We start from the raw sequence: 27,045 nt of genomic DNA on the forward strand, positions 1-27,045 counted from the left end.
CTCCCTTCAGCGCCTCAGATGGCAAAACAATTTTTTGTACACATTTTTCGTCTTCACGGGTTGCCCACGCAGATCGTCTCGGACAGAGGCGTCCAATTCGTGTCAAAATTCTGGAGGGCTCTCTGTAAACAACTCAAGATTAAATTAAACTTTTCTTCTGCCTATCATCCTCAATCCAATGGGCAAGTAGAAAGAATTAACCAGGTCCTGGGTGATTATTTACGGCATTTTGTTTCCTCCCGCCAGGATGACTGGGCAGATCTTCTACCATGGGCCGAATTCTCGTATAACTTCAGAGTCTCTGAATCTTCCTCCAAATCCCCATTTTTCGTGGTGTACGGCCGTCACCCTCTTCCCCCCCTCCCTACTCCCTTGCCCTCTGGTTTGCCCGCTGTGGATGAAATATCTCGTGATCTTTCCACCATATGGAAAGAGACCCAAAATTCTCTCTTACAGGCTTCATCACGCATGAAGAAGTTTGCTGATAAGAAAAGAAGAGCTCCCCCCATTTTTTCTCCTGGAGACAAGGTATGGCTCTCCGCTAAATATGTCCGCTTCCGTGTCCCTAGCTACAAATTGGGACCACGCTATCTTGGTCCTTTCAAAATTTTGTGCCAGATTAATCCTGTCTCTTACAAACTTCTTCTTCCTCCTTCTCTTCATATTCCTAATGCCTTTCATGTTTCTCTTCTTAAACCACTCATCATCAACCGTTTCTCTCCCAAACTTGTTTCTCCCACTCCTGTTTCCGGCTCCTCGGACATCTTCTCCGTAAAGGAGATACTGGCCTCCAAGAAGGTCAGAGGGAAAACTTTTTTTTTGGTCGATTGGGAGGGTTGTGGTCCTGAAGAGAGATCCTGGGAACCTGAGGACAATATCCTAGACAAAAGTCTGCTCCTCAGGTTCTCAGGCTCTAAGAAGAGGGGGAGACCCAAGGGGGGGGGTACTGTTACGCCGAGCGCTCCGGGTCCCCGCTCCTCCCCGGAGCGCTCGCTACACTCTCGCTACTGCAGCGCTCCGGTCAGATCCACTGACCCGGTGCGCTGCGATACCGCCTCCAGCCGGGATGCGATTCGCGATGCGGGTGGCGCCCGCTCGCGATGCGCACCCCGGCTCCCGTACCTGACTCGCTCTCCGTCGGTCCTGTCCCGGCGCGCGCGGCCCCGCTCCCTAGGGCGCGCGCGCGCCGGGTCTCTGCGATTTAAAGGGCCACTGCGCCGCTGATTGGCGCAAGTGGTTCTAATTAGTGTGTTCACCTGTGCACTCCCTATGTATACCTCACTTCCCCTGCACTCCCTCGCCGGATCTTGTTGCCATTGTGCCAGTGAAAGCGTTTCCTTGTGTGTTCCTAGCCTGTGTTCCAGACCTCCTGCCGTTGCCCCTGACTACGATCCTTGCTGCCTGCCCCGACCTTCTGCTACGTCCGACCTTGCTTCTGTCTACTCCCTTGTACCGCGCCTATCTTCAGCAGTCAGAGAGGTTGAGCCGTTGCTAGTGGATACGACCTGATCACTACCGCCGCAGCAAGACCATCCCGCTTTGCGGCGGGCTCTGGTGAAAACCAGTAGTGACTTAGAACCGGTCCACTAGCACGGTCCACGTCAATCCCTCTCTGGCACAGAGGATCCACCTCCTGCCAGCCGGCATCGTGACAACCACTCTGCCTCACACAGGATTGGAGCCGGACCAACGAGGACGCCAAACCCACTCACCACTGCGAACACGCTCCTGCCCCTGTGCGCTCGCTGGGTGAGATGGTCTGCTTGACAAGCGGCAGCCCCGCACAGCTGGAAGTGCCGGCAGCAGTGTGAGCAAAGAAGACATCCCACCAGGCTGTTGCCCAGCTGGACAGGGTGAGAGGGACATAGTCCCACCGCTATTTCTTCACAGTATCCTATGGACATAACTGTATAACAGGAACCTGAACAATATATTTTTACCTACAGGACTGTACATATCGATACACCGTATTGATGTGCCCTTCTTTTACAGGATACATACCTTCTGCACTTATTTATCGTACATGTAACGTATTGGAACGGTATTTTCTACATGATCAGTGCAGCCACATTGTGCCTCATATTACACCGTATATCTGTGTTGACAGTTTTTGCACCTGAATGTCTGTGCATATCCATGAACTTTGATCTATAGGACATTATATGCACCATCTGGGGATTCAGAATTGACATTTTATTTTTGCATATTTTTTGCACATTTTATTTATTTATTTATTTATTTATATTGAATTTATCCTATTTATTATATCTTATTTTTCATTTTTGGAGGGGAATCGCAAGGGGCCTGCGTTACCCCCCTCCAGCTCACATCTACCCTTTTTGTATTTTATCTAATTTTTTTCATTAAATTCATATAATTTTTACTCTATGGTCTAATCTCTCTTTTTTTGCTCACCTCTATTATCTGATTTCCACCTCTTCCCATTTCCCCTCTCCTCTCCCTCCTCCACTTCGATCACTTGAGGACTGTTACCTTATTTTTAAAAACTGTACTGATGCCACGGGAGAATCAATATAGTAGTAGAAGGAGAAATGTATTTGGGTATTAATGTTGGAAGGCAAGTTTCAAAATATCCGGAATTAAATGTCTGGCCCACTCTGAGAAAGAAAGGGGCAAAAATAAAAATCTGGATATGTTTACCACTTAGTATGGCAGATAGGATCATCTTATTAAAGATGATAATCCTGCCCCAGATTTTGTTTGTGTTGACCAATAGCCCGGTATGGCTAGGAAAATGAATATTTAAGGAAATTGAAGCTATGGAAAGGGAATTGGTTTGGAAAGGGAAAAAAACAAGAATGAAATTACGACACTTATGTAGGGAAATGAAGGCTGGAGGACTAGCGGTTCCAAATTTCAGATTATATTATACAGCAGCACAGTTGAGGTATGTAAAGAATTGGAAGGAAACAGATTCCTCCGTCAATATGGTAAAGGAAAAAAGGAGGCATGTGAGAATTTGGGAGAATTTTTGGAATCCAGGCTGGGTGGAAAGGAACCAATAGTGGTGATGGTGGATAAGGTATGGGCACAAATGAAAAAAGTAATGAAGGTGGAAGGTTCTTTAGATTGCACAAGATTATTTAACAACGCGAAATTCAAGGAGTTTGAGGGACAGGAGTGGAAATTTTGGGATAAATATAACCTAAAATATGTTGCAATATGTTTTGAAGGGGAGAAACTCAGATCATTTGAGGAGCTGAGTGCACAATATAAAATTCCTAATAGTATGATGTCACTATTTAGATATGCACAGTTAAGGGAGGCAGTGAAAAAAATACATAAGAAAGAGGAGCTAAGTATTAATGAGTGTTCGATAATGAAGGTTTTAAGGGATGGCACGAATAAAAAAAACAATTTCTAAGATATATAAAATAATGGTGGATGTTAAAAATCTGGGAGTGAGGCACTTTAGTATAAAGGAATGGGGAAAGGATATAGGACAAGTAACAGAGAAGGAATGGAGGGTGATCTGGGAAGAGAACCTGAACATTATTAAAAATAGTTCACATAAGATCACACAATTTTTTATGACACATAGGTTATATTATACGCCGCAGCTTTTGGGAAAAATTGATAAATCTAAAAAATATAAGTGCCCAAGATGTGAGAATGAAGGAACAGGGATTTTCCATATGTATTATGAGTGTCCTGTGATTAAGGAATTCTGGTTGAAAATGATAAGGATGACGGAGGGAAGGTTGGAGATGGAGGAGGGAGATGGATTGATGGCTTGGTTATTAGGGGGAGGAAGAAGGATGGATAAGATTCTAAGAAGAAAAGTGCAATTCATAACCAGACTTTTGGGGGCAAGAAACTGGATGTCTAAATAAGCTCCAAGTATTGATGAATTTGATGCTTCAGTATGCAAGATGATACATTTTGAGTTTTGTTGGGCAGCTAAGGCTGGATGCCTGTCAAAATTCCATGCAATCTGGGATAAGTGGATTAAAGGTATGACCGGGAGAGAGATTGTGTTTGCTGGAGAGTCTTAGATAAAAAGTAATTACATTATTTATTTATTTTTCCCTTCTGCCATAAGGAGGATGGGGTGGGATGGGGGGGGGGGGGGGGGGTACTATAAAAAAAAAATTCTCTCTCTTTTCTTGTTTTCCTTTTTTTTTTTTAAATCTTCTTCCTTGCTGTCTCTCCACTTCCCTCTCTCTCTTGGCTCCCCTTTCCCCATGATGGAATGGAAATTGAGTGATTGAGGACCCTATCACTGGATTAGATGGATGAATGAGAGATGAGAAGTCTCCTTATTAAAAAAGAAAGAAAAAAAAAAGCGGGCGTATAATAGATGGTTAAATATACTCCTCAAAATTGTTGATCCTGGAGGTTGTGTAATAAATGCATCAGCAGTGGAGCCCAGATAGTCAGGGAGGAGTGGGGTGTGAAGGTGCAGTACTCCTCACTGGCAAGGGGAGAAGGCTAACAACAAAAAAATAGCTGTAAAGATGAATGACAAATAGGAGAGAGAAAGAGTGAAAAAGAGATTAAGAAAAAAGAATGATGTGGTGGGGCCCAGATTGTAAATTGGAATTGGGGGGGAGGGGGGAGGAGTATTGTTTTACTCTGTTCTGTTTTGTTTGTATTATTATATGGTGATTTAGTTAGGGATGTGATGGGGGGGGGGAGGTATTATTTACCTGTGAGGTGATAAGTGGGGTGTCAGGTCTACCAGTTGTGATATGCAAGTCTGCTTACCATCTAATAGCCATAAAGAAATAGAAGCAAATTGTTTCCGTTTATGGAGGATGAGTCACCGGATGCCACTGATTCTGATGCCATGAGTGATAAAAAAAATAATAAAACTAATAAAAATCTAAAGGAAATAAATTGGCCAGTGCAGAGTAAATTTGCTAAAAGACCCAATTTTTTGAGCAATCTATGCAAAAAAATAGCAATTTTGTTCATCCAGTGAGGCTAGGATTCCACTTTTTTTCCCAGCGTTTTTTTCACTGATAAAAATGCCGGAAAAAATGCCAGAAATGATGCCAGTGCAATTTCCTGTATATGATGTTTTTTCTGGTATTTTTGTATTTGAGTTGAAATAGCTTTTTTGGCCTCTTTGGTGTTTTTTTTCAAAATGTGCTGGGTACCATATATTTTTTATACTGAACTTTGAATCCATTTTTAATAAAGTGTGTATGTGTTTCACTTTTTTTTCTTCTCCTTTTTTTTTTTAAAATTTTTTTTTAGGTAGTACTACTACTCCCAGCATGGAACATGCTGTTCCATGATGGGAGTAGTAGTACATGTACTAATAGAAATATCGTCCTATCTATTGCAGAGATGTGGAGCGGCTCTATACAGCGCTTGCATCTCTGCTCTGAACTGCGAGCCGGCCAGTGATGTGAATAGAACATCACTTATTCATATTTTCTGCCTAGAGTGGGGATTGGACGGATGGTTGCAGCCAATCACAGCTCTCAGAAGGAAATATGAATGAGTGATGTTCTATTCATATCACTGGCAGGAGTATCTCTGCAATAGAAAGGACGATCTCAGCGGACATCAGGAGTGATACCCACTGTGATCTTTCCTTAACTGCAGGTACTACTACTCACAACATGGAGCACACTCTGCTCCATGTTTGAAGCTGTAGTACCTGCAGCTAAGGAAAGATCACAGTGGATGTCACTCCTGACACCCACTATGATCCTCCTGTATAATGTATAATAGATGCGACCGGCCGGCCGCTCTTCTATGGTCCCCTGCACTGACGTATATATACACCTATTCATATTTCCCACAGAGAGTTGTGATTGGCTGAAACCATCTGGTCAATCACAGCTCTCTGTGGGAAATATGAATAGGTGCATATATACGACAGTGCAGGGGCATCTATAAATTATACAGGAGGATCGCAAGGGAACCCGGGGTGATCTGTCAATTAGTACAGGTACTACTACTCCCATCATGGAAAAGTGTGTGCCCCATGCTGGGAGTAGTAGTACCACCTATAAGAAAAAAAAAGTGAAACACCCACACACTACATTTTTATTATTGTCGACTATAAGTTTAGTACCCTGCCCGCCCACATAAATTGATCCCTGGTAAAATTTTGTTATAAAAAAGATAAATTTCGTTAAATACAATTTTTCCATCACTACTGTATCTATTTATTATTTTTTTTTTTTTATGGTATCCTACGAATTTTTTTTTAAAAAGGTATCTCCATCACTTTTTTGGATCGCTTAAGTCCAAAAGAGAATAAAACCCCCCTGAATAAATGCCAAAGTTAAAACCCACATAGTGTTTTTCTTGGCGTATTTTAACTCCCATAGACTTCTATGGGAGAAAAACGCCACGATTTCAGAGGGAAAAAAACGCCATAGGCTCAACATGCTTAGATTTTTCAAAATCGCCAAGGAGCTGAAAAACGCAAAAAAAGAGTTAAAGAGAAGTCCTTCCTTTATATTTACCATTCCTTTTGAATACACCTTTGGCGTTGGTTCCAAAACTACAGTGGCAGTTTAAAAAAAAAAATGCCAGAAAAAACCCTGTGTGGAAACTTAGCCTAAGACTGGCCTTATATTTTTGTGGTATATGGAAATTCTGCTGTCTTAATGGGATTGCGGAATACCATTAAAAACAATAGGCAGTAAATTATGGCTGAAAATTTTTGCAGAATTCCGTATGGAAATTCCGTCACGTGTACATACCCTAAGGCTAGGCTTCCAATTGAGTTTCTTTTCACCTGCAATAACGGCAGAAAAAAAAACACCGCATTTTTTGCAGTTTTACTGACGTTTTTACTAGGTGGAAACAGCCAATTTTGTACCCTGTGGAAGTTTTTCACTGCCTTCAAGGTACTACTCTGTGGGTCAGATGCAGGGTGCCTGGCCCATGGAGTGTAAAGAGGTAAGTAGTGATGCATAGCATCACTACTTACCTCTGCAGGCAAAATGGTCTTTACATTTTACAGAATGCGGAAATTTCCCTGTGTGAATGGGCAGGGCTGGTGCAAGTATTTTTGCCACCCTAGGCAAAAGCAAATTTTGCTGCCCCTTGACCCTGCTGACACACTGTAACAACCCTTCTCCTCATGTAATCTCCTTACTACTTGGGTGACACACTGTAACAAACCTCCTCCTCATGTAATCTCCTTACTACTGGGGTGACACACTGTAACAAACCTCCTCCTCATGTAATCTCCTTACTACTGGGGTGATCCACTGTAACAAACCTCCTCCTCATGTAATCTCCTTACTACTGGGATGACACACTGTAACAAACCTCCTCCTCATGTAATTACCTTACTACTGTGGTGACACACTGTAACAAACCTCCTCCTCGTGTAATTACCTTACTACTGGGGTGACATACTGTAACAAACCTCCTCCTCATGTAATCTCCTTACTACTGGGGTGACACACTGTAACAAACCCCCTCCTCATGTAATCACCTTACTACTGGGGTGACACACTGTAACAAACCCCCTCCTCATGTAATCACCTTGCTACTGGGGTGACACACTGTAATAAACCTCCTCATGTAATCTCCTTACTACTGGGGTGACACACTGTAACAAACCTCCTCCTCATGTAATCTCCTTACTACTGGGGTGATCCACTGTAACAAACCTCCTCCTCATGTAATCTCCTTACTACTGGGATGACACACTGTAACAAACCTCCTCCTCATGTAATTACCTTACTACTGTGGTGACACACTGTAACAAACCTCCTCCTCGTGTAATTACCTTACTACTGGGGTGACACACTGTAATAAACCTCCTCATGTAATCTCCTTACTACTGGGGTGACACACTGTAACCAACCCCCTCCTCATGTAATCTCCTTACTATTGGGGTGACACACTGTAACAAACCTCCACCCCATGTAATTACCTTACTACTGGGGTGAAACACTGAGGTGCAGATTTCTTCACACAGAACAGGATAGTATTGGCTGTGCAGGCATCATGTGACCTCCACTTCAGCTCAGCCCCTCCTCCTCCACAGCATCACCATAGGTCCTTCAACAACTATCCCTCCTACCCTGCATGGTGAAGCTCCGCCCCCAATATGTAACTGGTCACATGATGGTGACATAATCAAAGGTCCTTCACCATCAGCATCTAGTTGGCCCTTCCAGGGAAGGAAGCAGAGGGAGGGGTAAGCAAACTTCAAGGGCCAGTCCTGCTGTACTTCAGCCCTGAATAATAGTGGAGGAGCCTGCAGGGGTGGCGGTGCGCTGTCTCCTCTATCCGGCCATCAGGAGCAGCACTGTTACATCACATACACAGTAATATTTACAGTGTGTGTGATGTGACAGAGCTGCGCTCTACAAACCACAACAAAAAAAAATGGCCACAGACGGGACCCTCCTCAAGATAGCGCTCTAGGCAGCTGCCTATTTTGCTTGTGGCAAGAGCTGTCCCAGTGAATAGGACAGTGGAATCCTATTAAACATAATGGGGGAGATTTATCAAAACCTGTCCAGAGGAAAAGTTGCCCAGTTGCCCATAGCAACCAATCAGCTTGCTTCTATCATTTTTAACAAGGCCTCTGCAAAATGAAAGAAGCGATCTGATTGGTTGCTATGGGCAACTTTTCCTTGGCACAGGTTTTGATAAATCTCCCCCAACTTTAAAGCACAACTGTCATGAGGTTTGGGGCATATAACCTAACCACAGTGTGTGTATGTGTGTAGAATATGTCAACAACCTTACTTTTATGCCTCTTATTATGGCTTTTATTAGCTCAAAAAACTTTTAGATGCTGTTACTGACAGTCGGATAGGGGTGGCCAGGGGTTCGGTATGCCCCGCGGCCGCCATGCCTATCCCCTGTACACCAGCACTGGGACCGCAGTGGGATTGACAAACAGGTCCGGGGGCATGCGCCCTTATCTTTCATATGTAAGCGCCGACCGACAATTCTTTACAGAGCGCTCACTTCAAGTGTCTGACGCTTCTGTGCACACGGACAGTGCCCATCCTACTCCTCTTACTTCTCCCCGTGCGGGAGACATGCTGGGTGCTTCTGCATTCCCTAGAGGCAGAGAGCGCTCACTCTGCCTCCAGTATTGCCGGGTGCACGGGGTGTCAGACAGAGCGCTCACTCTGCCTCCAGTATTGCCGGGTGCACGGGGGTGTCAGACAGAGCGCTCACTCTGCCTCCAGTATTGCCGGGTGCACGGGGGTGTCAGACAGAGCGCTCACTCTATAAAGTAATGTCGGTAATGTCGGTAATGTCACTCACATATGAAAGATAAGGGGCGCATGCTCGGGGACCTGTGTGTCAATCAAACAGCAGTCCCAGCGCTGGCGTACAGGGGATAGGCCGAAACCCTGGCCATGCCTATTGGCTGCAAATAAAAGTGTTTTTTGAGCTAATAAAAGCCGTAATAAGAGAGATAAAAGTAAGGCTGGAGACATATTTTATACACCATACACACGCTGTGGTTAGGTTTTATGCCCCAAATCTCATGACAGTTGCCCTTTAAATTTAGGTGAAATTCCACACGGAAATTACACAGTGTGAACGAAGCCTTAGGGTGTGGGCACATAGTGGAGGCTGCAGAGTGGAATCTGCAGTGGTAAATTTGTACCAAATTGTGTGTATTTTCATACAAGCTATGAAAAGTAACAATAAACCTTCTATCTATTCAAATATATATCTGTATATAAATGTCAGTAAAAATCTGTAGTAGAGGTGTGATAGCCTGGGGGAGTTGGGTATAGGGAGTGTAGCTGTGCGGTGACTAAAGTTTGTCTGATTAACCCTTGCTATTCGTGACGCCAGGGTGGGGGCTACTCTGTAATGCTTGTCCTACCGCCTCCCTTCCCAAGAGCGATAGGGAGGTATAGAATAATGGAATGTCCACAACCGGTGAGTTTGCTGAAAAAAGTTGGAACTTTTACTGAAGATTTTATGCAACTTCACAACAGGAACAGTCTCTACAAGTGCAAATTCTCCTGGAGATTGACAAAGGTTGGGACTAGAGATGAGCGAACTTACAGTAAATTCGATTTGTCACGAACTTCTCGGCTCGGCAGTTGATGACTTTTCCTGCATAAATTAGTTCAGCTTTCAGTTGCTCCGATGGGCTGGAAAAGGTGGATACAGTCCTAGGAGACTCTTTCCTAGGAATGTATCCACCTTTTCCAGCCCACCGGAGCACCTGAAGGCTGAACTAATTTACGCAGGATAAGTCATCAACTGCCGAGCCGAGAAGTTCGTGACGAATCGAATTTACTGTAAGTTTGCTCATCTCTAGTTGGGACCTTAAGCAATTTTGAGCCCTTAGACTGATATGCGCTGTTCCACTGGATATAAAGGATTTAGTTGCGGTCCAGTAGTCACGCTAGCTTTAGCGGGGATTAGTTTAGAACTCACGGCATCCACAAGAGCAGCAACCCAAGAGAGCGATAATTGGCTACAGCTCCCTTATATGGGCAGGGGCTGGACTATGGCTGATTGGTCCAATACTGCTGTCAATCACCTTTACACAGACATATGGGTAAAATGTGACCCAAGGACCTCCAAAGGTCCTCCAACATACCATAGAGCAGTGGTCTTCAACCTGCGGACCTCTAGATGATGCTGTGAGTTGTAGTTTTGCAACATCTGGAGGTCCGCAGGTTGAAGACCACTGCCATAGAGGATTTAACATGGTCACATGACCGAAGGTCCTGCGACGCTAGAAAGGTAAGTATACTATACATTATATTAGATATACATTATTATTATTAAATATGTACATGTATAAACAATACAAAATTAGCACAGAAGAGAGGCGACTAGGGGCTGTCCCACCTGGGGGACCCTACCTGTTGGTAGTTACTCTGACTTTGGGGACCACAATACAAGGTACGATATTCAATACGGTACCGGGACACCACAGAGGATTTTGCTTTGGATCTGCAGTGTTTCTGCAGCAGAATCCACAGCAATGCACATTTACAGATTGAAGTCAATGGGAAAATCCATGATACATCTAAAATGATTTGACATCAATTGACATGCTGCTACGTTAACATCCGTAAATTACTTCTATTAAAAATTTTTTAATCCTTCCAGTACTTATTAGCTGCTGAATACTACAGTGGAAATTATTTTCCATTTGAAAACCAGAGCTCTCTGCTGACATCACGAGCACAGTGCTCTCTGCTGACATCTCTGTCCATTTTAGGAACTGTCCAGAGTAGGAGAAAATCCCCATAGCAAACATATGCTACTCTGGACAGTTCCTAAAATGGACAGAGATGTCATTGCAGAGAGCACTGTGGTCATGATGTCAGCAGAGAGCTCTGTGTTCCAAAAAGAAAATACATTTCTTCTGTAGTATTCAGCTGCTAATAAGTACTGGAAGGATTAAGATTTTTAATAGAAGTAATTTACAAATCTGTTTAACTTTATGGCACCAGTTAATAAAAAATAAATAAATAAAAAAATTCCACCAGAGTACCCCTTTAAAGAAAATTTTTTATCTTCTATCCAATGAATAGAGGATAACATGTCTGATCGCGGGGGTCCCCAGCTGCGGCTACCCATTCATGCGGTGCACAGAGCAATCTCTGCTCCGTGCCGGATGACTGGCGATCACAGCCATCACGCCCCCTCCCATAGACCTGAACGGAGGGGACGTGGTTTGACGTCACGATCACTGAAGCCCCAGGCTGCCGTGACCATAATGCCGCAGCACCGACACGCAGATCGCGGGGGGTCCCAGTGTCCGAACCCCCCACGATCAGACATGTTATCCCCTATCCTTTGGAGTACCCCTTTGGCCGCACACGTGTGGAGAAACACTGCAAAGCCAAAGCAAGATCCTCTACTACAGATATACACTGACATTGAGATAGATATATATATATATATATATATATATGTGTGTATATATAGATAGATAGAGAGAGAGAGAGAGAGCGTAATTGATGTTACTTTTCATAGCCTGTATCCTGCATGTCACTTTTCGAAGCATTTCTGCAATTTTTTATTTTTTTTATTCTACGCTAATTTTGAGGTGGTATTTTTAGCGTGTTTTTTGCTGTGCGAACATGCCCTTAATCTGTATTTGTGCTATGGTGTTACAATGATGCAAAACTGTCTCGTTATTAGAATCAATGTGCAGCATCTTGCATAAATTCCTCCTCTAAATTTTTTTTTACATTATCTGTATACAGTGGGAACCGATAAATGATGTGAAAGACTCTTGATGCTAGAGAAGTGATAATGACGCTGATGGCCTGTAGGAGGCGCCTGCTCACCAGCTTTATATCCCCTCTCGGATCCCTTCTTATGCACAGAGCAGTAGGGTATCTCTCCAGTATTGCTCAGACCCAGCAGCTTGCTGTTACCTCACTTCTAAGTGGCACGGTCAGGAATGGTCACCCTAGGACAGAGCTGCCTGGCACGGATTATCTAGCAAAGGAAAGTAATTGTGGCATCGCTTTCTGGATACTTTACACCTGGGTTCATGGAGCAGAGGCTATTGATTCTATTGGGACTACTGGTCACTTCTAACACAGGTGAGTGGGGGGGCTGCTTTACAATACAATACAATATAATGGGGGTGCACATAGAGCTTTCAGCTACGGTGGAACTACAACTCCCAGCAGTGAGCGAGGGGATGTGGATTTTGATATTTGTTTGGATGCAGGTATTTCGGAGCTGGCAAGCAGCATGCAGTGGTTGAATAAATTGGGGTATTAAATTGTATAATGTAGGAGTATCATAGCCCCCCAACTTTTTGCATGTACCTACTACACCATCTGGGCTTTTGTCTAACCCACTGTTTCCCAACCGGGGTGCCTCCAGCTGTTGCAAAACTACAACTCCCAGCATGCCCGGACAGCCGAAGGCTGTCCGGGCATGCTGGGAGTTGTAGTTTTGCAACAGCTGGAGGCACCCCGGTTGGGAAACACTGGTCTAACTAGTTATCTTAGTGAGGACCAGACTCTCTTCAAGTCCATATAGCTCATCTGTGCAGAAGACCTGAGAATTATTGGCTTCACCTGATGCATGTGCGTGTGTATATTCAGGTGTTTATAGGGTCAAGGGGGGGTAGCCTCTATTTCATAGTGAGTTCTAGGCCTGGTTCACACTGCATTTTCATGCTACCTTTAGGGTCAGTTCTAGAGATGAGCGAACTTACAGTAAATTCGATTCGTCACGAACTTCTCGGCTTGGCAGTTGATGACTTATCCTGCGTAAATTAGTTCAGCCTTCAGGTGCTCCGGTGGGCTGGAAAAGGTGGATACATTCCTAGGAAAGAGTCTCCTAGGACTGTATCCACCTTTTGCAGCCCACCGGAGCACCTGAAAACTGAACTAATTTATGCAGGAAAAGTCATCAACTGCCGAGCCGAGAAGTTCGTGACGAATCGAATTTACTGTAAGCTCGCTCATCTGTAGTCAGTTCACACCTGCGTATTTTTGCTCTTGTAGATTTTGCTGCCCATTGACTTCAATGGGCAGCAAAATCTGCAGCAGAAAATACATGTGTGAACGGACCCTTAACGTGTTTTTTATTTATTTATTTATTTTTTGCAAGATCGTAAAGCGCAGTATGTTACGCTTTTGGATCCTGCAAAATTAGACAGATAGCGGTGTTATATGTGCTAACGTACAGTATACCTTACTTATTGGTTACATTAATGTATATGTCTTGGCATGTTTTTTTGTTCTCCTTTTTTTTAAACAAGCCTGGATGAAAATGCAGTGTGAACGGAGCCTTAGACATAAAGGGGATTCTAGATTTCGAAGGTCTTAACAGTCATTATATCAGTCATCTGCAGGGCTTTAATAATGCTAAATCCTGGGGCTCAGCACTGTCTTATCTCCTGCTGTATCTTGCAACGTTATCTGCAATATTGCTCCTCAGTATTGCATGCGATTTTTTCGGCTATAAGGGTACGTTCACACGGCGGGTTTTCCGCTGCGTATTTGCAAGTGGGGGGGGTTCTTCTCGGCTGTCCGAAGCAGATTTTCCGCGGCGGAATTTACGCTCCGGAAAATCTGCGGCAAGTCCCATTGAAGTCAGTAGCGACTGCGGCGGATTTTCGGCAGTGTAAAACCCGCAAAAAAATCCGCCTGTGTGAACCCACCCTTAAGGGAGATTACTTTGTGAAAAGTTGGATTTCACTAGAGATGAGCGAACTTACAGTAAATTCGATTCGTCACAAACTTCTCGGCTCGGCAGTTGATGACTTATCCTGTGTAAATTAGTTCAGCCTTCAGGTGCTCCGGTGGGCTGGAAAAGGTGGATACATTCCTAGGAAAGAGTCTCCTAGGACTGTATCCATCTTTTCCAGCCCACCGGAGCACCTGAAGGCTGAACTAATTTATGCAGGAAAAGTCATGAACTGCCGAGCCGAGAAGTTCGTGACGAATCGAATTTACTGCAAGTTCGCTCATCTCTAGATTTCACCTGTGATATCACCTACAATGGTGCTATTAATCACATGTATATAGTCCTACTGAAGTCCTGTCCATAGACTGGAAGCTGTTTAATGCTTGTTGGTAAAGAGTAGTGATGAGCGGCAGGGGCCATATCGGAATTCACGATATTTTGCGAATATATTGACGATTATTCGTCCTATGTTCGCAAAATTTGCATATTTTCTATTTGTTCACTCTTTTTTTTTTTTTTTCCCATGCGAAAATTTGCATTTAAAAAAAAAAAAATTATGAATATTCGTCATTGTGAATATATAGCACTATATTCTAAATATTCGCGAAGTGCTGATATTCGCGATAAAAATTAGCATTACGAATATTTGTGCTCACCACTAGTAAAGAGGCCATGCACAGACGGAAACAAGTACGTTTGGAAATGACTTCTAGTGGATCATTGTTCTCACTGTTGCACATGTATCCTCTAGTGCAGTGTTTCTCAAGCGCGGTCCTCAAGTACCCCCCCCCCCCCCCCCCCCCACCAGGATGTTTTCTGGATTTCCTTAGTCTTTCACAGATTATATGACTGTGGTGATGCCTGATGCACTGACCAGAATTATATACAGAGGTCCCTCAACATACGATGGTAATCCGTTCCAAATGGACCATCGTTTGTTGAAACCATCGCATGTTGAGGGATCCGTGCAATGTAAAGTATAGGGCAGTGGTCTACAATCTGCGGACCTCCAGATGTTGCAAAACTACAACACGCAGCATGCCCGGACAGCCGTTGGCTGTCCGGGCATGCTGGGTGTTGTAGTTTTGCAACATCTGGAGGTCCGCAGGTTGTAGACCACTGTTCGAGGAAGTTGTACTCACCTGTCCCCGCCGCTCCGGACCGTCACCGCTGCCCTGGATGTCGCCGTCCATCGCTGTTGCCGCGTCCCCGAGGTATCCCCGACGCTCCGGCAAGGCCTCTGCTTCCCCGGCATCCTCGCTCTCTGTCGCCGCCATCACGTTGCTACGCACACCGCTCCTATTGGATGACGGGACGGCGTGCGCAGCGACATGATGCAGGGGATCCTGAAGAGGAAGGTCCGGAGCCCCGAGGACAGGTAAGTGATCGTCAGCGGACCACACTGGGCACCGTAAACGGCTATCCGGCGGCAGCTGAAGCAGTCTGCGTTGCCGGATAGCCGTTTATGCGATGGCCCCGACATACAAAAGCATCGTATGTTGATGCTGCCTTCAACTTGCGATGGCCTCTGTGAGGCCATCGCATGTTGAAATTATCGTATGTTGGGGCCATCATAGGTCGGGGGGGGTCACTGTAATCTGTGAAAGACTAAGGAAATCCAGAAAACAGGACCCGTTGGGCGTACTTGAGGACCGCGGTTGAGAAACACTGCTCTAGTGCACATGACTATAGATGTAAGGCTGGGTCCACACTACGTTTTGTCCCATACGGGAGCGCATACGGCAGGAGGGAGCTAAAACCTCGCGCTCCCGTATGTGACCGTATGCGCTCCCGTATGCCATTCACTTCAATGAGCCGACCGGAGTGAAACGTTCGGTCCGGTCGGCTCATTTTTGCGCCGTATGCGCTTTTACAACCGGACCTAAAACCGTGGTTGACCACGGTTTTAGGTCCGGTTGTAAAAGCGCATACGGCGCAAAAATGAGCCGACCGGACCGAACGTTTCACTCCGGTCGGCTCATTGAAGTGAATGACATACGGGAGCGCATACGGTCACATACGGGAGCGCGAGGTTTTAGCTCCCTCCTGCCGTATGCGCTCCCGTATGGGACAAAACGTAGTGTGGACCCAGCCTTAGATGTAGATGACTGGCAGACAAACCTCCATTAGTTGGATTCTATTGCTTTATTGCCATAGTTTATAGGATGCGTTCGCCTTATGAGGCGCAAAAGCTTTATAAGAGAATTTTCCATGATGCATTTACATGAAAAAAAAACTGTATGTAAAACTGCTGTTTAGTCCAAAAACAATAAGCAGCTTTTTACAACGATAGAAAGACGTGAATTATAGAGCATTTAAAAATCAGAGACAGAAAACTGGTGTATTTTGAGGTATAATATGGCAGTTTTATGCTTCAAAATATTCCTCCAAAAACTGTGTGTGAACATAGTCTTATGCTTGAATGCAAATATATAGATATAGAGAGATAGAGATAGAGATATATATTATATATATAATATATCTATCTATATCTATGTTTTTTTTTGTAATGGAGAATTTAATGCAAGATATGTTCGTGATAACTTTGTCTCTTTATTTTGTCATGGTTTTACGTTATAAACCATCCTGGCGTTAAATCAACGCCAACCACATTCAGAGCCACTTCCTATTTGTTGATCAATGTGTATTGCTGGTCAATATTGAGTGTATGTTTACGACCAAGTATAGGTGCCCGATGGTAATTATTCATTTAAATGGAGTCTCTATTTAAAATTTACCTTTTATTATATCTTATTAAAATATTACAATTTTTAAATCTCCAGCGATCTGCTGTATATATAGATGATTAATGATGCTCACATAAACCTGATAACCATATATGTCAGAGGTATGTATACTTGGACAATAATATGTATGTAAATCACCAATACAATAAAGCAATAACGTTGAATGGCACTTACGTATTGCGGATTATGCTTTCTTTTCAGTCCTATGGGAGGAGACTGTCATAGGGTAAGATAGAGTTAGAATATTGCTCTGATGTATTCAATATTGATGATGTATTCTAACTGACACTCCTATTACAACAAATCCTCACCCTACCTAACAGCGGGGGAGGCGCCCCCACTTCAACCGTTGACTCTCCACTCCCTATAGCTGACTATAACCATAGTATACATGCATGACAATACAAAGCCATTATTTTAATGTATATAATGATGCATCATTATACAGCACATCTATGTGTACAAGAAGTGATAAATAATAAATAAATAAATCAATCCTTCACCAAATCATAAGATAATGGAACAAAATAAATGAAGGATAAAATGTAAACCTTTAGAGTACCTCTACGCGTTTCCCCCCGGCAATAAACTAGTACCCGGGGTTCCTCAGGAGGTTTTTACCAAAAAAGGTACTGTGCAGGAGCAAGTGGAGACAATGTCACAAAAAAATCATTGACCCACAAGTATTTACTGCACAGGGAGGCATGCATACAATCAAACTGCATGCCTCCCTGTGCAGTAAATACTTGTGGGTCAATGATTTTTTTGTGACATTGTCTCCACTTGCTCCTGCACAGTACCTTTTTTGGTAAAAACCTCCTGAGGAACCCCGGGTACTAGTTTATTGCCGGGGGGAAACGCGTAGAGGTACTCTAAAGGTTTACATTTTATCCTTCATTTATTTTGTTCCATTATCTTATGATTTGGTGAAGGATTGATTTATTTATTTATTATTTATCACTTCTTGTACACATAGATGTGCTGTATAATGATGCATCATTATATACATTAAAATAATGGCTTTGTATTGTCATGCATGTATACTATGGTTATAGTCAGCTATAGGGAGTGGAGAGTCAACGGTTGAAGTGGGGGCGCCTCCCCCGCTGTTAGGTAGGGTGAGGATTTGTTGTAATAGGAGTGTCAGTTAGAATACATCATCAATATTGAATACATCAGAGCAATATTCTAACTCTATCTTACCCTATGACAGTCTCCTCCCATAGGACTGAAAAGAAAGCATAATCCGCAATACGTAAGTGCCATTCAACGTTATTGCTTTATTGTATTGGTGATTTACATACATATTATTGTCCAAGTATACATACCTCTGACATATATGGTTATCAGGTTTATGTGAGCATCATTAATCATCTATATATACAGCAGATCGCTGGAGATTTAAAAATTGTAATATTTTAATAAGATATAATAAAAGGTAAATTTTAAATAGGGTATTGGTTATATTTAGTAAGTTATTTCTACACATGCCCACTCTATATGGTAATTAATTTGTAAAAAACATTTAAATGGAGTCTGTCAGATTTTTGTCTTGGTTTTATGTATCTTACCAAAAGATACATGACATTTTTATAGATATATATATTTTTATAAATTCTGTGGTGTATGCACACCACGTACATATGAACAGAGCCCAGGGACCTGATACATCCCTTCCTCTTTTTCCAGATAACCCCCATACTTCTAACTGGTTGTGTATGTTTTGCGCCTTTTGGTGTAGACCTTTTCCAAAACTCATCTGTAGGAGAGCACTTAATGGGAACTTTTGTTGCAATGGTTATGAATTTGTGCATTTTTATATTTAGGCATAAAAAAAATGGCAGCAATCTGTGCAATTGGGTGCCAATCTACACCATCAGTGGGATGGCTTAGAAAAAAGAGCTTTCAACAACATTTTTGCATGACACCGTTGGGCTTTCACCTTATTTATCATACCTCATGCACCCTTCTCATAAATTAGGCACGAATACACCAAAAAAAGCAATGTAGAAAATCACTTCAGCCACACAAACACTGATAAAGTCTGGCCACTATGTGTGAATGTATCCATGAAATAGATCAGTAGGGGATGTTCCCTGTGTAAGCATACATTTTGTTAAAACTGTATATACAGTATACTATAATACTATCTGGTAAATAGTATGGCAAAAGGCGCTCTATACTCAATGCAGCCCTGTTTTAGGGTGCGTTCACGCGCTAGTAACTAGCATGCGGATATTCCGCTGCGGGAAATCCGCTGCGAGTTACGCTACCATTGACTTAAATAAGTCCACAGACAGTCCGCAATAGTGTCAGATTTGCGGACTGACCGCGGACCCATTCAAATGAATGGTAGCGTAACTCGCAGCTGAAAATCTGCTGCTAGTTACTATCGTGTGAACGCACCCTCTAGCCACATTTGCAAACAACTTTTTAAATCCCTCAATAAAACTAAAATAGATAATAAAGCAACTCTGCAAATGGTCTTTAGTCTGTAATTGTTTTATGTATACAGTTCCTATCCAGATCCATGGTTTCCAATGATTATACTATTGGTTGTTGTGGCTGCAGAAGTGGAGATGGCCTTAAACCTAAATAACGCTGTCTGACCACAGAATACGTCATACTCCAACTAACTTTACCATCTTTCTTTAGGGTTTGTTCTGGCTCTTCTGCCCCAGATCCCGGGGGGTAAGGGCAGCCTTCAAGTTAAGGAAGGAGAAAGAAAAGCCAGCAGGGGAGAGAAGGAGTCGGCAACTATCTCTCTCCAGTCAGGAGTGACCCTTCCCCTTGGGTCAACTTCACCTGGACCTCAAGGAACCCCAATTCCTGGATATGAGCAGATGAGACCCAGCTTTCACCTGGAGCCAGATTCTGGGGGAGCCCACAGGAGGGAGCGACGCTGTACATGTTACACATACAGAGACAAGGAGTGTGTCTATTACTGTCATCTAGATATCATATGGATCAATACTCCTGAGTAAGTAAAGGTACTCATGTGGCCTCATCTTCAGTATGACGGGGTAGGAACCCCCATGCATTTGCCGAGAGTCTTAACACCTTTGCCATGTGTTCTTCACTCTATGCCTTTTATATTCTATTTAATGTTTAAAGGGGTACTCTAGGGGCGGAGTACCCCTTTAATGTGTGTTAGATGTTGTGTGTGTCTGTGTTTATATAATTTTTAATACACCAGGAAGATTTTTTTTTTTTTTTTTTTTGGCTGCCCTTTTCTTTTGTTATGTCATGTATTAAGGGTCCAAGCACATCCTTGTCTGTATATGGGTTGTACCTTTGATGGAATTATGAAAGCTCCTTGTCAAGACCAGACATCGATGGATATTAAGGTCCCCATGGCCTGCAGGGGCTGGCTGACAAATTGTAGCCTGTGGCAAGCGCACAGTACTCAATTCCAACTCCATGCTGTCCCCTGCAGCATCTCTCGTCTCTTAGCTTCCAGTTTAGGCTGAGTGGTATAGTGATGCTGCCTGCACCCAAAGTTCTGGTTGTTATCTCTGGTTTAGTTGCATTTCCCTGTGCAGTGAGAAGCCATGAACGCAGAAGAAATGCTTTACCTATACAGGTGAAACACAAAAAATTAGAATATCGTGCAAAAGTCCATTGTATTTCATTAAAGGGTACCTCTCATCAAAAAAACTTTTGATATATTATAGATTAATGTATGCAGAGTAACTTTACAATTGCATGTTATTAAAAAATAAGCTTCTTTCTATTTAATTTTCCACTTTGAAGAAATGACCACTAGGGGTCTCCCTACCAGTCCTGGCAGCAAGCATTTCAGACTCATGCTGGAGTCCTAAACACTACGAGCTGCCAGTCTGCTTTGTTCACAAAGGAGAACACTCAGAGCTGCCAGCCTGCTATGTTCACAGCCTGTTTGGCTGTGAACAAAGCAGGCTGGCAGCTCTGAGTGTTTAGGACTCCAGCATGAGTCAGAAATGCTTGCTGACAGGACTGATCGGGAAAAATACAATAGAAAGAAGCATATTTTTCATTAACATGCTATTGGAAAGTTATTCAACATTCATTAATCTACAATATATCAAAAGTTTATTTGATGAGAGGTACCCTTTAATGCAACTTGAAAGGAAGCATGAAGTGCTCCAAAATCTCCTAGTAGACGGATGTGTTGACCCTGGACTTAATGAAGCGCAGGTGACCAACACCAGCTTGCATGTAATAAGTCTCTCTCATATATTAGTTTCACCTTTTAAGTTGCATTACTGAAATAAATGAACTTTGCACCATATTCGAATTTTTCGAGTTTTACCTGTATATTTCACAGTCGGCTGTAATTTTGTATTGATACCATTTTGGAGTTGGTATGCCACTTTGAACACTTTTTATTCTACGTCCTCTGGGATGCAAGGAGACCAATTATTGGCAATTCTGGCTTTGGGATTATTATCTTTTCCATCTTGAGCAGAAAGGACGGAACACTTCTGAGTCCCGACGGACCCCATTCTTGAATGGGGTCCATCGGGGATCCGTTTTTTTTTCTCTCTGCTAAACTCCCGGCGTTCTGACACAATTGCCAACAGAACTCCAAATAGCAGAGTCTGACAGAAATGTGAACAAGGCCTAAGTCCTGCATCTTCTATATTGTTTATCCTTCCATGAGCTCTTAGGAGCAGTCGTGCAAGGAACTGCAGAGTTATCCAATTCACTTTACTAAGAAATTAAAGGTTTTAGTAAACAAAAAAATACATTTATTTTTCCTATTATTAATTTCCATTATAATGCAACAAACACAGTGTATGAAGCTTTGATAACAAAAATAAAGTTGCCTAGGAATGGGGGGGGGGGGAGTCACCTTTTTATTAAAATTTTAACATTATATAAGTAGTAAAATATATATTTGTTTAAAAAATATATAAATAAATAAATATATCTATGGTACTTTATTGACATAAACCTAGACCTATACAGTTCAGTAAAGTTGAAATGTTGTTTTTTTTACTGTACAATGAGCGACATTTAAAAAATGTATATATGATTGGGGCTGCACAATATATAACAAATGCAATAGTATAGCAATATTTCAGTTTAGTGATATAATGATTATGCCCTCAGAAAAATTGGGCGATTATTATTCAGCCTGGCTCCTATGTGTCCTGCTGCAGCTTTGCCCGGCTCACGTGCGTGTCACAGCTGATTGTCCACATGGCGCGGCCCCTCTAGTGTGCGTGTCACAGCTGATTGTCCGCATGGCGCGGCCCCTCTAGTGTGCGTGTCACAGCTGATTGTCCGCATGGCGCGGCCCCTCTAGTGTGCGTGTCACAGCTGATTGTCCGCATGGCGCGGCCCCTCTAGTGTGCGTGTCACAGCTGATTGTCGGCTTGGCCTCTCCAGTGTGTGTCCGATGAGATCACCGTGGTTCACTCTGCTCCGCCAGCACAGATTTCTGCGCTTACCGCTGGGACACAGTTTTTTACATCCCTGCTGGCTCTCTGGCTCTGCTCTCTGCTCTGCTCTCTCAGCACCAAGCTCAGGCTAATGTCTCCCTAGCTCTCTCAGCACCGTTCTCCACTTATGTCACCCCAGCTCTCAGCCCTGTTCTCCGTTAATGTGTTGGCTTCTTCATCCCCACTCTCTCCTGGCTTGGAGATGTAGACATCTGTGTACCCGCTGTGACAGAGAACAGACAGGGGAGAGCAAGATCAATCTCCGCTCAGAGCACTGTCCATCCCCACTTGGAGCGCTGTCCATCCCCGCTCTTAATCCCCACTTGGAGCGCTGTCCATCCCCGCTCTTAATCCCCACTTGGAGCGCTGTCCATCCCCGCTCTTAATCCCCACTTGGAGCGCTGTCCATCCCCGCTCTTAATCCCCACTTGGAGCGCTGTCCATCCCCGCTCTTAATCCCCACTTGGAGCGCTGTCCATCCCCGCTCTTAATCCCCACTTGGAGCGCTGTCCATCCCCGCTCTTAATCCCCACTTGGAGCGCTGTCCATCCCCGCTCTTAATCCCCACTTGGAGCGCTGTCCATCCCCACTCTCAATCCCTGCTTGGAGCAAGGTCCATCCCGGTCCTCAATCCCCTCTCTGAGTGTGGGGGCAGCTCTCGCTTTCCCTGACTTGCTCCCTGCTCTCGGAGATGTAGAAGTTTTGTCATGTGAGTGGGGGATGAGAAACCTGCCACAGGGGGTATAAAATGAGGGGAATTTGCTATATGAATGTCATATAGCTGTTCCCCCTCATTTCATATAGCCGTTCCCGCTCATCTCCTCTAGCCGTTTCTGGTGACCCATTACAGAATAACGTGTTCTTCTGTACTCCTGCCCATCCTGTGTGGCAGATGCTGCATCAATGTCCGTCTTGGGCTCACACTCCTCAGGACTCTATATTTCTCAGTTTAATGCAATGGTTAAGTTATTGGCATTTTCTATGTACTTGTCACTTTAAACCTGTTGTAAAGAACCTTGTTATTAGGGGACTATGCAGAGGGGAACCATGTGACTTATCTGTCCAATGGGACTGCTCAAAACCTGCTCCATATACAGTGTGGTAGGAGTTCAGAGTTCATTTGTTGCTGAGGTACAGTTGAGAGAAGCGTGGAGTCTGTCTGTGAAGTGATTCTGAAGGAGGCCTGAGGCCTAGTCCAACAACCATGCATCTACTACCAGTTAACCCCCTGCGCCTGGGTGAAAGTCAAAGCCTGGCGGTAAGCACTAAAGTCCGGGGATCAATTTAAGTCAAGTTAGTCAAATCCAAGTAACTACAGTCTAGCGTGGGTTGCATACAAGTAAAGTCAGTCATATACAGCACAATCAACTATAAGTCCCAGCAAGCCAATAAGCTTCCCAAAGTTCACTCTACATCCCCCTTCATGCTAATCTGAGCTGTAACGGATTGTACCATCTTTCCAAACTCAGTAAAGCCAGTTATCTGTAACCTTGCGTTGGAGTGATTATTTGCCCCGTGCCTGGCACAGGAGAAGCTGGTCTACCTCGGGTTGTGTATAGGTCAACTACACCCTGGCGTCACAAAAAGGTTAATTCACACATTACCCTCACCCAACACCACACGTTCCCCCTCATTTACTATTCTGAGATGAGGGGAATGACTATATGAAATGGGGGGGGGGGGGGGGGGGAGATTTGACAATTTATTATATCTCATATCAAAATTGCAATATTTACCTCCATAATTACAATCGCGCATTTTCCTCAAATCATGGAGCCCTAATATATGACAGCAATAAAAAATATAACTGAAATCTTTTTTTTTTTTTTTTGCACGTCAAAATGCTGATAAAAATTAGTTTCCGATGAGCTCTTCTTTTTTTTTTTTTTTTACAACATGTGGCAGCAGTTTGGCACGTGCAATGATTTATATATAAGACATGGTTGTCAGGAACCCTGTAGAATAGAGTATGGGGCTGGAATGTTGAGTGATCGCAGACTAGCTGCACATGTTGGCATTTGTTGTGGATTTCCTTGTGATACAACAGAATAGTTTGCCTCAGTTTAGTTCTGTTCTGTGAAGTTTTCTGAATGGAGATCAATTAATCTTTTGACCTCTACTACCTGGAAAATGAATACCGTGTTTGATGTCTGTACTGATCACCTGATATGGTACCAATGCAGGGGCCCAGCCATCGAGTAGAGAGCATTACTACTGATTAGATATCGCGTAAGGATGACCTACAGGGAAAAGGAGCAGAGAAACAGAGATGTTAATATTTGTATAGAGAAATGATCGGCAAAGCTTATAGGGATGATGAGCCGCGACACCTGGTTTCACTTACACTCAGTAGCAGTCTGGCCTGGTATAGTCTTTGGGTGTGTGCAGGAGCTTGTGTAACATGATTACATCACATACAGCTACTGTTGTCCTGTCAGCCTGTTCCCCTGCCTCCTGCATAGTAACATCTACACAATACTATGATGTAACCTACTATTCTAGCATGTGGATGTGTACAGTATTCCAATGTTCATGTATACCAGTGTTCCCAAACCTGTGGCTACTTTTTTTTCGGTCACTTTGTTGACCGCATAATATTGGGTTTTCCAGGCATAAAAATGTATCAGGGTATGATGAAAGGAATGTAAAAAGACCGAGTTTAAAATATACAGTGTGTGTGTGTGTGTGTGTGTGTGTGTGTGTGTGTGAGGGGGGGGGGACATGGGATTATGGCTCGGGGGGGAGGGGGGGTAAGATGGATGTAAGGGTATGGGTAGGGTAGGTGGGATGTTAGGGTTCACCATGGGGGAGAGAAATGTGAGGGTATGCATTGGAAGAGGGGTTTTAAAAGGAGGAATGATGAGGAGATGGAACGGTTCCGGGAGGTAAGCTTGCTAGAGTATGTCATGTATAGTTAGAATAACAGTGGTTTATTCTGACAGAATAATAAACAGTAAAATAATGTATGTGTGAGGCACACGGAGGTTGTCCATGAACATATCGTATGTATATATAATAAACTATTTTATAAACCCAGTTTATTTGGAAAGTTTTCAGACCATCCCTCTTTCACATCTTATTTTTTCCCTCATCACTCTGCACGCAATACCCCATAATGAGAATGTGAATACAGAATACAAGAAATCTATGCTAGTTTATTGAAAAGGAAAAAGGACAATTTCACATGGACAGAAGTATTCAGACCCTTTACTCAGGACTTAGTTGAATCCCCTTACTATGGGCAACTGGTCAACATTTCCTCTGCACGGGTTTTGATCTTCCCCTTAGGCTTAGGTTCAGGTTTTCATTAGGAATATCTCTGTTCTTTGTCCCATTCAGTTTCACTCAATCCTTACCAGTCTCTTCACAGTATGATGCTGCCACCACATGTAGGGATGGTATTGAGCAAATCATGAGCAGTATTTCCACCAGTTGTGATGCTTAGAATTAAGGCCAAAAACTTTTATTGGGGGCATCATTAGACCAGAGAATCTTGTTTCTCACAGTCTGAGAGTCCTTTTTGGGTGCATTTTTTTGCAAGCTTCAGGTGACTGACATGTGTCTGTTACTAAGGAGATGCCATAATGCCTAGATTGTGGAGCGCTGCAGTGATCTTTTGTAAGCTTCTTCGAGCTAAGCTATCTCTCTGACCAATGCCCTTATCCCCCCTGATTACTTAGTTTAGTGGGGCAGCCAGCTCAAGTTGTTCCACACTTCTTCCACATAAGTTATGTATGCCACCATGCTGTTGGGAGCTTTCAGTAAATCAAAAAATAATAATTTGTCCCCCTTCATGAGATCTCTTCTCCATATGATCCTATTCCTGAGCTTTACAGGCAGTCCTTTCCCTTTCATGGCTTGGTTTTTGCTGAAATGAATTGTCAGCCAAGAGACCTTTTTATAAATACAGGACTATGTCTTTCCAAATCCTTCCCAGTCAACCTAATTGACCACAAAAGGCTCCAATCAAGGTACAGAAACATCTCAGATGATCAAGAGAAATGGGAGGCCCCAGAGATAAACTTCTGTTGTCATAGTAGAGGGTCTGAATACTTAGTCATGTAAAATTTTACTTTTGCCTTTTTATCAAATAAAAAAAAATTAAGTTCTAATTTCACATTCTTATTATGGTGTATTGATGGAGATTTTATTATTTTAGCACCAGGCATAACATGACAAAATGTCTCAACTTTTCGAACACAATTTATGAGCTGGTTTCTATTTAGGCTACTTTTATTTGTCAATTGTAATGGTAATTTATATGTTAGCTGTTCATTTTGTTATTGACTTGGTTTATAGATGGTGCAGTGCAATAGCTGCAGGTCCATTCCAACTCCCCAAACACCATGTTGCTGGGCTGTATGGTGCAGGGGCTTGGTGTGGGAGCTGTGTAAGGGTGGGTCAACCACAGTTTGAGGTGCGGTTGTAAAAGGGCATACAGGGCAAAAATGAGCCGACCGGACCGAACGCTTCACTCTGGTTGGCTCATTGAAATGAATGACATACAGGAGCGCATACTGGAGTCTGAGGTTTTAGCTCTCCCCTGCCGTATGTGCTCCCGTATGGGAGAAAACGTAGTGTAAACCCAGCCTAAGAGATGTAGGATGAAAGGTGCTGTGTTCATGTTTGCACATGAGGAGAGAATACCTGGGCTTACAAAAACAAGCGGGTTCCCCACGATATTGTTGTTCCGCTGAAATGCTAGCTCACATATAGTGAGTAAAAAGATACCAAGTTAAGCAAACTTGTGTTTGGAATGTGACCTT

The 27,045-nt window shown here is 43.3% G+C and overlaps 1 protein-coding gene across 2 annotated transcripts in view; it reads left to right on the forward strand.

The window, feature by feature from the left end:
• The window catches only part of EDN3 (endothelin 3), a 163,855-nt gene that overhangs the window by 56,970 nt on the left and 79,840 nt on the right, over positions 1–27,045 (forward strand). The window contains exons 1-3 of one of the 2 annotated variants that reach the window (XM_056549077.1): positions 7,995–8,143; positions 12,159–12,503; positions 19,509–19,833. In XM_056549077.1, coding sequence (XP_056405052.1) covers positions 12,452–12,503; positions 19,509–19,833 — 377 coding nt within the window. In that variant the 5' untranslated portion in view covers positions 7,995–8,143; positions 12,159–12,451. Of the gene's footprint in view, positions 1–7,994; positions 8,144–12,158; positions 12,504–19,508; positions 19,834–27,045 lie in introns of those variants that run through there. The other variant, XM_056549078.1, reaches the window with a different exon arrangement.

Source organism: Hyla sarda, chromosome 12 (genome assembly GCF_029499605.1).
Source record: "Hyla sarda isolate aHylSar1 chromosome 12, aHylSar1.hap1, whole genome shotgun sequence".
Taxonomy (NCBI): domain Eukaryota; kingdom Metazoa; phylum Chordata; class Amphibia; order Anura; family Hylidae; genus Hyla; species Hyla sarda.